General features: G+C 38.8%; 1 protein-coding gene across 1 annotated transcript in view; it reads left to right on the top strand.

The window, feature by feature from the left end:
- The window catches only part of clock (clock circadian regulator), a 47,819-nt gene that overhangs the window by 19,242 nt on the left and 16,268 nt on the right, over positions 1–12,309 (top strand). The window contains 7 exon segments of the mRNA NM_001128655.1: positions 2,114–2,204; positions 3,409–3,468; positions 5,797–5,945; positions 6,698–6,789; positions 7,485–7,574; positions 9,503–9,623; positions 11,292–11,405. Of these exon segments, the coding sequence (NP_001122127.1) occupies positions 2,185–2,204; positions 3,409–3,468; positions 5,797–5,945; positions 6,698–6,789; positions 7,485–7,574; positions 9,503–9,623; positions 11,292–11,405 (646 nt within the window). The 5' untranslated portion in view covers positions 2,114–2,184.

Genomic DNA, 12,309 nt, shown 5'->3' with positions numbered 1-12,309 from the left:
CGGATCTGACGATGTTTCGTGCGACCGACGGTCGTACGAAACATCGTGAGATCGCCACGTGTATGGCCAGCTTTAATCTCAAGCTGCAGGCATACCTTCAGTTCTCTCAATAGTGCCCTTAAGCCTCCCCATATTTCTCCTGTTCAGATGATCAGAAGCCTCATAGGAAAAAAAATGCTGAGCCCTGTAAAGAAAGGGTTTCCGGATAAGCGGTCCGATACCTGTATATAAATAGGAAGGTATATTACATGTGCCCTAGTTCAGGATATGTATGGTGCTCAACTATAGAAGGAACCAAAGGGTGCTTTTAAAGGAACAAAATAAAAAAAAATTCAATATAGTTAGTTAAGCAAAAATGTAATCTATAAAGTCTGGAGTGAGCAGATGTCTAACATAATGGCCATAACACTACTTCCTCCTTTACAGCTCTCTAAGCTGTTAGCAGTCCATAACCAATTGGTGACTTGAGGGGGGCAGGCCCGGATTTGTGGCGAGTATTGGAGTTTAAAAGATCGCTTGTCGCGCTTGCGTGGTGCGGAGGGGGCGGGAATGAGCCAGTCAAGAAGCCCATATGGGACATAACTGTTCAGTTAGTTTACATTTGAATCTGACCTGTATGCTCACAAACTAACTGCACAGTTATGTCCCATGTGGCCCCCCTAAAGTCACTGACTAACTGAGAGTTTAGAGAGCTGAAAGCAGGAAGTAGAGTTCTGGCCATTATGATAGACATCTGCTCACTCCAGCCTTTATAGATTACATTTTTGCCTAACTAACTATATTACAAATATTTTTTAGTTTGCGCAGTTTATTTTATCCAGTTTCATTTTTACATTGAACTGTTCCTTCTGTTAATCTGCTTATCTTCCCCCCCCCCCCCAAAACAGTTTGTGTTAGGTAACAGGTAAAACCTTACCTCTAACCCCCACAAGGAAATTTCAATACCCTGTGGTATTTACATTTTGCAAACAAACTAAATAATATATATTTGTATAATATACATTACGTTAGTCTGGCCCAGGGATGCAGTCTGACTTCTTGGTATCTAACCTGACACAGAAACTAGAAGTACTTGACAGAGAACTTGTCAGATTTATGGTGGTCAGGCAGCTGTGCCTCTGTGTAATCTCTCTTACAGCTTTTACGTTCAGGGATAGGGCTCACAGATGGGCTGCTTGCCTTGTGATTTGTATATAGACCATTTGGGATTTGTTCACCATATGGATGGGCAACATACACTGATTAAAAAAGCAGATCTTAGGAGAAGTAGGAGGGGGATGACCCTTTAAAGGGGCAGTTCACCTTCAAGTTAACTTTTAGTATTTTACAAAATGAACAGTTCTTAGCAACTTTTCAGATGGTCTTCATTTTATTTTATAGTTTTCAAATTATTTGTTGTCTTCTTCCAACTATTTCCAGATTTTTTTCCCCAGAAGCAAAAAAAACACTTGCTCTGTGAGGCAACGATTTTGTTGTTATTGCTATGTGTTATTACTTAGCTTTCTATTCAGACCACTCCTATTCATATTCCAATCTGGCACTTACACCACTGCCTGATTGCTAGGGTAATTTGGACTCTAGTTGCTACAATTCCTGACTAGAGAGCTGCTGAACAAAAAGCTAAGTAATTCCTAAACCAGATATAATGTAAAAAAAAAATGAAGACCAATTGCAAATTGTCTCAGATGATCACTCTACATAATACTAAAAGTTAAATTAAAGGTAAACAACCCCTTTAACCTCCAGGTTAGCCAATTGATGGCCAAACTTGCAGTTGTGGGGCCCCAACAGATCAGAATTTTAGTATTTATTTTGATGCCATTGGTATGCATACAGTCTTGCCTGGAAATGTCTCTTGGTGGACTGCGTGTAGTGGAGCAGGCTTTTGTGTAAAGCTAGCTGTTAACAGGTGGACATCAACTCTCGAATCTTGTCATAGTAACATTAGAAAATACTTGGGTTGTAAATGTTATTTATAATTAGCATGTCATGTAGAGGCAAATACAGTGATGAAAATAAATCTATACATTATATTGAATGATGTACAAAATCAGAACAGAGGACATTTTTTTTTCTCTCAATATTCTGACAATGTGTATGTTTCTCTTTGCAGATAAGTCTACAAATGTCTCCTACGAGGCTAAAGTGTGACCTTTTCTTCTCCTTTCCATAAGCATACATAAGATGAGCTCCACTGCAGACAGGTAAATGTAATAAAAGTAGAATCTGCCTCCATATTATTTTGTTGCAGATTTGTTTGCTACTTAACTTTTTTTTTGGACTGAGTAGTTTTCCTTTTGTTATCTGCCTGTATCCAATTTCTGTACGGTTTGTTGAACACATTCACAAGTTGAAAAATGATAACGCAGCCTATGGTTGTTTTTGCTAGAACTGTTTACCTTCGGAACATTTTCAGCCTGCATACCGAGTGCCGAGGGGATACAGGGCGTTTAGCCTGACTTTGGTCATAGTGGGAAGGAGCCATGCTGGAGACTGAGTGGTTATGCCTCTTGTTCAGTTTATGCCACCCAGGGAAATTTATTACCTCTTGCTTAAGGGCTCTGGCACACAAATCTCCCTTGTCACGGGCGACTAATCTCCCCGAACTACCATCCCACCGGCAAAAATGTAAGTCGCCGGTGGGATGGCACACGCTGCGCAGGCGATTTCTGCAAATCGCTGAAAATGCCTCGCGAGGCAACTTCGTGATTTGCCGAAAATGCCTCGTGCGCAGCGTGTGCCATCCCACCAGCGACTTACATTTTCGCCGGTGGGATGGTAGTTCGGGGAGATTAGCAACAAATATCTCTTGTCACTGGCGACTAATCTCCCCGTGTGCCAGAGCCCTAAAGCTGGCTTCAATTAGTTTATGCTGATTTCGTTAGTGGCATGATAGAATATCACCAAGAGAAATCCTGTTTCTAACCAGTTACACAAGTAGCACCTACTAATCTCACTCTGTTCATGACTTGCATCTTTAGGTGACCATACATGGGTTAATACTAAAAGGTGCTGACTCTGCCCCTCCTGAACGATTCTGTTTCGAAATGTGTTAAATAGAAATGTGTTAAATATTTAATTTTTTCTAGGCCTAGATAGCCAAGTTATTTCAGTAACCTTGCTGCATATCAGTGCAACATGCCTCACATTGACCTTGCAAGCACTATCTAAGTTCTGTCCATGTGTAGCTTGTGACTGGGTAACCTTTAAATCCCAGTATTTCCAGCCAACTATGGATTCTAAGAACAAAACAACAGCTGGATGGCCAATATCTTGAGAGTTTCCCAGCTTAGCAGTAAAAATTTAGTAACAGCCTGCTATCTGTACATCAGGCTAAAAAGCATAAGTAAGCCTCCTATTTATAGTTGTGCTATATACACTAACAACAGTTGTGTCTTCCTGTCATAGAGATGACGGTAGTATTTTTGATGGACTTGTGGAAGAAGATGACAAGGATAAAGCAAAGAGGTATGCCTTACCAGATTTCATATGTGGAATGGCTGACTTTGCCTTTCTTGTTAAGGAAAGACTAATAATTGCTTGTTATTTAATGGACAATACTTTATATGGTACCTGTACAACTGTGTTAATTATGTTAATTAATTATGTTAAGTCATGAATATTTGTAAACCGTATTTACTGATATGAATTTCTTGATAACACTTGTGTACCGGATTATAATGGTGAGACCTTCTTCAGGATTAGGGTGACCAGGCATACCAGATAATGGTCCTGATAGAATATCTAGCTTCTCTGTGCCTGATTTACATGCCCTGTGTAGAGAGTTATCTCTGCGGATTTAAGACTAATGTCATTTGGTGTTTGATTGCAACAGATTTTCCTGTAAAACAGCAATAAACCCCAAAAGGTCTATGGCCAGTGGGTACCGGTTGAATACATGGATGCCTGAGTTTCATGGGTTGTGCTTTTTTGGAAGCAGTCTTTTGTGACTAATTTCGTTTTTTTTATGTTTGCGGCTATTAAAATTCCCCCCAAATCCCCCATTTGCACCAGCACCTTGCCACAACTTGTTGCAGACTGTTGGTAGTATAATGTGAATGGGCCCCAGTTACCTCTTGTATTGGTTATTGGTTGCTTTGTATGTAATTCTATATGTTTTATGGATACAGCAATGCAGAATAAGTTGGTGCTATATAAATACTTGGTAATAAAAATTGTCTACCGTGTGTAGTATTGTGAAGACTAGGGATAACTAACCTAGGAGTTGGGACATACAAATAGATTCCCATTTGATGTATATCAGCAACAGCTGCTGGAAGTTCTGGAAGAGTTAACAAAGAGATTGCTATTGTGTTGTACTACGGGTCATGTATGAAAAAGAACTGGCCAAGTATCCAGTATTTTGCCAAATGATGACCTTATGAAGAGCAATGGCTAAGAGGCGTTGGAAGCAAAGCAAGCCACCCTTTATCAGTTGTCTGCATATATTAATGCAATGGTGAGCTCTAGATTAACTGTTAAATTGAGTTGTTCTAAGCAACTATTCATTTGGTCTTCACTTATAATTTATTATCCTTCCCATTCAGCCTGTTTCCAAAAAAGATTATGTATTTTGTACTGCTTTTTTTATTAATTCCAAGTGACTTCCTGGTCCTAATCTGCACTGCCTTAATCACAATGCGGACCCCTGTGCTGTGTGTAAAACTGCATTGAGTTTTTAGTTGCCTTGTACAGGATATCCTCTTATTGTTTCTTCCATGTTCTGTCCATGTTCAACAGTATGTGCCGTTTATACAAGCGCTTATGGAAGCATCTTGTTGAGTCACTGTTAGATAATCCATATCTCACATGCTACATTCTTTCTTGCCCTGTGTTGGGGAATAGCAAAAGTTCCAGTGTTTAACTTGAGAGCACAGTTGTTTTCAGTATATTTCTGATAAGCCTCTGTGAGGTGTGTTCCTTGGACACTGTGAGTCAACAGCTTATCATCCTGTGTATGGGTTCCTCAGACAGACCTGCCTGACTGATATTTGTTTGAAAATCAGCCAGATGTTGATTGGGCGAGTTTATAAATCCCCCCCCCCAGGAAGAGGATCACATTGATGCAGTTCTCACCCCAACAGCCTGTATTCCATCAATGCAATCCAATAATTCGGCCTGAGGTGGGCATATTGGGGGGAAAATTCTGTTTGGTGACCTCACCAAATAAGTGGATCTGTCAATGTATGGCCAGCTTTAAAGGAGGAAACAAAATATTGCTGAAGTTGGGTAACATTGATAGTGAGACTTTGAAGAAGGAAAAAGACAAAAGGCCTCATTTACAATGCAGGACACAGCATATAAAGTGCAAAACCAGGCAGAAATGAGGCTTTTTTTTTTTTTTTTGTACTTTGCTATGTCCCGCAAAGCATAATTTGCCGGAGAGGGGCAAGGGAAGGAAAGTATGCGTCTGCCCACCCTCATCCTATCTGCCCGATTCACACATGCAATTTAGCATTGGCACTTTGTACTTATCACCTGCCCTAAGCCAGTTGTCCTGGGGGCGGAAATTCTTTGTAGGTGAGTGCTAAGGGGTGTGCTCTTGTGCCCCTTCACACTCCTGTACTTGGAAAGGTGCTGGGAGTTTTATGTGAAAGGTGACAAAAATACTGTTGGTTAGAATACATCCCTATAAATAGGCTATACACATTAGCCTATTTTTATAAATTTGATGTACGTAAGAGTGAGTCACATTCTCTGCCAAATCACACCTCTGTGCCACTTCCATACAGTCTGGATGCTTCATAGGTCAGAGGATTGCATTTTCTTACATGTTTGCCTGTCTATGTGTAACAGGGTGTCTCGGAACAAATCGGAGAAAAGGAGAAGAGATCAGTTCAATATTCTCATTAAGGAGCTTGGCTCTATGTTGCCAGGCAATGCCCGAAGGATGGACAAATCCACTGTGCTGCAGAAAAGCATTGACTTCCTACGGAAGCATAAAGGTATATGTGCTCTTTCATAGCTACAGTGCCTTGCAAGCACATTTACACCTGTGACCAGTTATCTCATTTTACTGAATAATAAATTCTATACTGACAGTTTGTTCCCTGTGGGATTTTATTTCAAAGCACATCTTGCTGTCTGATGGAAACACAGAAACTCAAGTGACTTTATTCTATTAAAGGTTCGCCTAGAGCAGATCTAGTCTTGTGCCATTCTTGTATCCAAGTATCTTTACCAGCTCTTCCTGTCCCTAATGCATGAAGCTTTGCATAATTAATAATAGAATGCCTTGGCAGTCTCAAAGATCCACTTCCCCAGTTTTGTTCTCCTTTGCTTGCCCTGCTTTACTAGTGAGAAGGTTCCTGCTTTCATCACTTGACCAAGGCTCATTTGAAAGTAAGATTCTTGTAGAATTGGCAGATGTGGATAACATTTGAGAGAAATAATGTAGAACAGAACAGTCCTGGAATAAACTGCATCCAAGACGCTCGATCTTCCCAGTGAGTAGTACTAGGCAGGAAACACAGACAAGAAAATGTAAACAAAGAAAAATGAATCTGTAGCCCCATAATGCAAGTTTGCTGAGGTGTAATAACCCATGGCAACCAATAAGATGTCTGCTTTTAAATAGGTTAATGCTACCTGCTAATTGGTTGCTATAGGTGCGCAAACTTTGTACCCCTTGTTACATTTTCCCTTTAAATCCTAAAGCATAATAGCTGACATTTTGCTATATAATGATTCCCTGCAGAAATTAGTGCACAGTCGGATGCTAGTGAAATACGACAAGACTGGAAACCTACGTTCCTTAGTAATGAGGAATTTACTCAACTCATGCTGGAGGTAGGTGGTACTTAATATTAACTGGAACTTATACTTGTTAAAATAAGGATTATCTTTCAATGAACTTAACCTAAAAGAAACATAAAGGCATTTTGTGCTGTTTGACATGTTCCCTAAAAAACTGGATGTTACCAATTTTGCTGTGAGCTGGGCAAATTGGTAATTATACTTATTGATCCAGTCTGTTGGCAGTGACTGGATTACAAGGGGAGGGGCTAGCAGGCAAACACTCCCTAAATGAATGTGGTCATATGCTAAATGCAGTTAATAGTTGAATAGATTTTTCTAGTATATTTGAATACATTATGTCCTGAACATAGATTTATTTTGTGCCCAAGCACAGACCGATATCAGGGCAATCTGAAATATTTGTTGGCTATTTTTATACACAAACTATATACATTCTACTTAATTACTATCGATTTTTTGTGGTAAAATGTGCCCAGTGTATTTGCTGCCAGTCTATTGAAGGATATTGCTTCTGATCCACTGTAATTCATAGCCAGGGACCCCCCAGTATAACCTTCAGTTGTAGCTATCTGTGGTATGAAGCAAATTGTTTTTGTACAGGCTTTAGTCACTAGAATTAATCATCGTTTACACTTAACAATCTCATTCAGTTCTAGACCATTCTGATTTCTGTACATAATTGAGATACAGCTATAACATGCAATTTATGTTCTGTTACAATTCAGGCACTGGATGGATTTTTCCTGGCAGTTATGACAGATGGAAACATAATATATGTATCTGAAAGTGTGACTTCCTTACTTGAACACTTACCGGTAAGTAAAAGGAAACTCTGAATTCATCTTTGTGAATGATACTAGTGATGGTCAAGAAAAAGTCAAGCTGACCTTAGCCCGAAATGTTGCCATTGTATTGCCTGCACCTAACCCTTACCTGCGTCTTCTGCTTTGTGCACTACTTATGTGCACACCTCTGGTTGCTAGTGTCCAGTATAAAATAGCAACCAGGCAGTGGTTTGAAAGAGAGACATATAGGGATATAAATAGTGGAAGGCCTAAATAGAAAGATAAGTAATGAAAAGTAACAGTAACAATAAAATTGTAGCCTTACAGAGCAATAGGTTTTTGGCTGCTGGGGTCAGTGCCTCTCATTTGAAAGCTGGAAATAGTCAGAAGAAGAATGCAAATAATTAAAAACTATAAAAAATGAAGTCCAACTGAAAAGTTGCAACGAATGAGTAATTCTATAACATACTAAAAATGGACCAGAAGGTAAACAATCCCTTTAAGAGTTGGTTTTATGTACAGAAAAGCACCACATTCATAATTTGGTCTTATTCAGAACTTTTGGTCTGTAGTCAGAAAGCAGAAAAAAATTGGTCTTGAGAACTGATTAAATAAATCAATTGTTATCAGTGCCTATAGGGCCAGAAATATAACAATGACTAAGACTGTGTGGTCTAATAAAGTGAAATACATCATACAAGATTTACAGTGCACTTCAACTTTATGTGCCGGGTGGTCTGTTGTATTAACAAATTATAATCTGTAGGTAACAGTTTAAGCAGCTGCACTATTCTGACTCTGGTGTGTTTCTCTACACCAGGGATCCCCAACCTATTTTACTCATGTAAAAAGTGTTGGTGAGCCACTCAAGAATGAAAAAAATGATTTGGGGATGCCACATAAGGAATGTGATTGGCTATTTGGTAGCCCCATGTGGCCTGCTGGCCTGCAGGAGGCTAAACAGGACTAAACTTGTGTCTGTGCTTCCAAAACTTGTATCCAAACCAGAGATGTAAAAATGGGCACCTATTTTGAGGCTACTGGGAGCAACATCATAGGAAGGGGGGGTTGGTGAGCAGCATGTTGCTCATGAACTACTGGTACTGGTTGGGCATCACTGCTCTACACAATTCCACCGAACATTTGTGGGCTGCACACCATAACATCTGCATCATTAACCTATGGGGCAATGTGTATCATTACACTGTTTGATCAACCAGCTTTGGGCTTCACACCATAGAAAAATAGTAATAGCATCTACATCATTAACCCATGAGACAATGCAAATATATGTAAAATAAGATGTAAATATTAATAACTGTTACTGCAGAACAACAAAATTGGAACAACTAGTCATTTGTTGAACATAACAAAAATGCCAGTTCATATCTTCATTAGCAGTTATGGGTTCGGGGCAGGCCTGGACGGGCAATTTGTGGGTTCTGGCAAATGCCAGAGGGGCTGCTGTAAGATACCACAGTCACTATTTATTGGGCTGCTGGGGGGCTGTTTGAGTCTCTGTGTACTTGAAATGCCAGGGCCTATTTTGAATCCCAGTCTGGGCCTGGTTCAGTGGAATTTATGACAAGGTCCAGCAGATCTAACCACTTTGTATAAGTGATTTTGCCAGAAGCTCTTTTCACTGCTAGTTTGACACACATCCTTAGTTTTATCTTTAGTTTTGTCTGTTGTTTTTCACATAGTTAATGGTTCATTACCTAGCATACTAAACGCCTGCTTGACATGTTTGCTAAAGACATAGAACTGACCATGTTACTCTGACCAACAGTGAGAGGGAAAACCTTTTACAGCAATCTCTTAAGTGCGGCCACATGACCCACTTAAGTAAACAAATCATTCATGAGATCCAGCCACTGAGCATTTTGACCTTGTTATTGTGCTTTCCAATACATTGGCTTTCTCTAACTGATGTTTTTCTCTCCTTGTTCCTGTTTCAGTCTGATCTTGTTGATCAGAGTATATTTAATTTTGTCCCCGAGGGGGAACATTCAGAAGTGTATAAAATTCTATCTACGCGGATGTTGGAAAGTGGTTCTTTGTCATCAGAGTATCTTAAAAGTAAGTGGCTTGCCATGCAGAATAAATGGACTGCTTTATAGTGGAGACTGTTTGCAAAACCCATAGTGACCAGTATCATTAACATGGATGGTTAATTATTTAATAGGTAGGTTGGTTGCTGTGTAAGCATTTTGTTTAAAGGAACAGTGGTAAAACTGCCATGTTTGCTTCAGAAACACTACTATTGTTGTATAAACAAGCTGCTCGGTAGCCATGGGGGTAGCCATTCAAGTACAGGATACACAGTTGATAACAGATAAGCTCTGTAGTATTCAATGAGAGTCTGCACAGCTTATCTGCCATCTCCTATGTAACCTTTTCTGCTTTTATGGCATTGAATGGCTGCCCCCATGGCTACACAGCAGCTTGTTTAGATTAACTATAGTAAAGTTTCTGAACCAAGCACCAGTTGTACTAGTGCAGGGCAACAGTACATTGTATTTTAATTACTTTAAAACACTTTTATTTTTTGGTGTTACTGTTCCTTTAAGAGGGAGATTTCTACAGCCAATTAAAATCTTGACATATGGTTTGTTACTTAGCAACATTCCACTGATTTTTCTGGTTGCTTAGCAGCACCCTCAGCTTTTGGGTTGTTTACAAGATTATCCCATTGAATTGAATATAACTCAATTATGTATGTATTATGTATGTAAGTCTGGTTAGTTCTATTTCATTTATGGAAATGCAGTGTTGGTGCCGTAATGATATTGCTGTCCATTTTGGGGAGTAATAAATTAACATATTTAATTGCAGGAAAAATATAAATATTTCATATTGTATCATTATATGATTTATCCTATGCATACATCTGGGAGATTAGTTTCTTTTGGCCAGAAAGACTAAGCAGATAGTAGGCTGTTTCTTCATTTTCCTCAGTATTGTTAGCTAAATATAGTATGGGGCCACAAATGTGCTTGGTGCTTTATAAGGCTTTACAGAACACAGTAGTATAGTTTATTATAAATTAGACAATGAGAATAAATACTTCTATACACAATTTGGATGAGGTACCTGCCCTGAATTACAATCTGTTCGGAACAGGTACAAAATGAGGGAGGTAACAAGTGTATAGATCAAAATCTTACATATAAAACTATATTTTCTGGATTTCTTGGTAAAATATTGCAAACATGAAAATATTTTGGGGGCATGAACTCTGACTTTTAGTAATTTTTAATCTTGTTTATTATGTATTTTGAGGTAGCAATTGCAAGTCCTCCACTTCTCTGAAGGCCTACTTTGTAAATAGTGTAAAGATCATAAATAGAAATCAGCTGCTAAACTGCTCGCGTATTTTGAAAGGTTAGACCCATTAACTTGAGCACAGTGCTAATAGGGATCTTCCTGAAACAGCAAACACCCAAGATACTGAGTAGTATAGATTTCTAGCATCTCTGAAGCTAGTAGGGGCCTTTTGAAAATGTTGAGATGGTTAGATAAAACCCTTCTGGTATTAATGCTCATGATTCTGTATTCCAATGCAATTAGGGAGATTGTCGAGGGAATGTTGGGTGATAGAGAATGTTGTTGTTAAATGCGTGTTCTCAAAAATCCCTCTTCCAAACACACAATAGGTTTGCAAAGCCTCTTTTCCACTGTCAGTATATCTGTGTCATGTTTCTTCAGAAATTCTAATTGTTTATATCTCTTCTGCTCTGATATTAGCAAAAAATGAACTTGAATTCTGTTGCCACATGTTAAGAGGCACAGCTGACCCCAAAGAGCCATCAACCTACGAATTTGTAAAGTTTATTGGAAATTTCAAGTCCTTAAATAACGGTGAGAACCATAATTTATTCCTGCAGGGAAAAAAATAGGCTAAGGAAACGTGTTCTACAGTCATGCCTGTGTTATCAAGATAGAATGTGTGAAACTATAAATAGTTCTGATTGAAAATCACATTTGTAAGAGTATTTCCAAGAACTGATTTAAAGAGGGTCTGTCTCCCAGACATAACAAAATAAAAGTCCTTTCCAATTAAACCCAAATTTATTTTAATTAAAATGTCCATAACTGTTAAAAATGTATTTAAAAATCTCAGCTGTCAGTTGTGTTTTGCCTGGTTCACAGCAGTTACTTTCATTTCTTAAATTCCTTTATGGCTCTGACCTCCGCACATGCCCCTGCCCTACTTACGATCCATTGCATAGCATAGCATAGCATAGCATAGCATGTCTGTTAAGTCCTTCTTTATGGCACATACATTAGAGTCTGGGAAGATGCAAAGCTTGCCTTGATGCCAGTTTCTACAATATGGCACTTGTCTGTAGCCTCTAATTGTGAATTCCAAAAGAATGATCTTAACAAGATTTTTTCAACACATTATACAGTGTAATTAAAGTTTATATTGCTAAACTAAAACAAAAAGGATTTGAAATTACTTCAATTTGTACAAAATATCAACTTTATTAGTAAGGAGGAATAACTGGCTTGGCTAATAGTAACATATATGGCCAACACCATTTTTTTTAGCAAAAGAAAATTCATACCAGCTCTTTTACAGGGATGTACATCCTCTAAAAATGTGCTTAGAGTCACCTAGTGCACTTTAAGTACTTTTTTTTAACACTTCTAATGGTTCCTGCAAGACTAAAGTATCCTCAAGGCCAGGGAGAGCAACACAAGCATGAAAAAAGTTCCTGGAGGTGCCAATGAGAGCTATAATTGGCTATTTGATAGCTCC

Source organism: Xenopus tropicalis, chromosome 1 (genome assembly GCF_000004195.4).
Source record: "Xenopus tropicalis strain Nigerian chromosome 1, UCB_Xtro_10.0, whole genome shotgun sequence".
Lineage (NCBI taxonomy): Eukaryota > Metazoa > Chordata > Amphibia > Anura > Pipidae > Xenopus > Xenopus tropicalis.
This window is presented reverse-complemented; position numbering and strand designations above follow the sequence as displayed.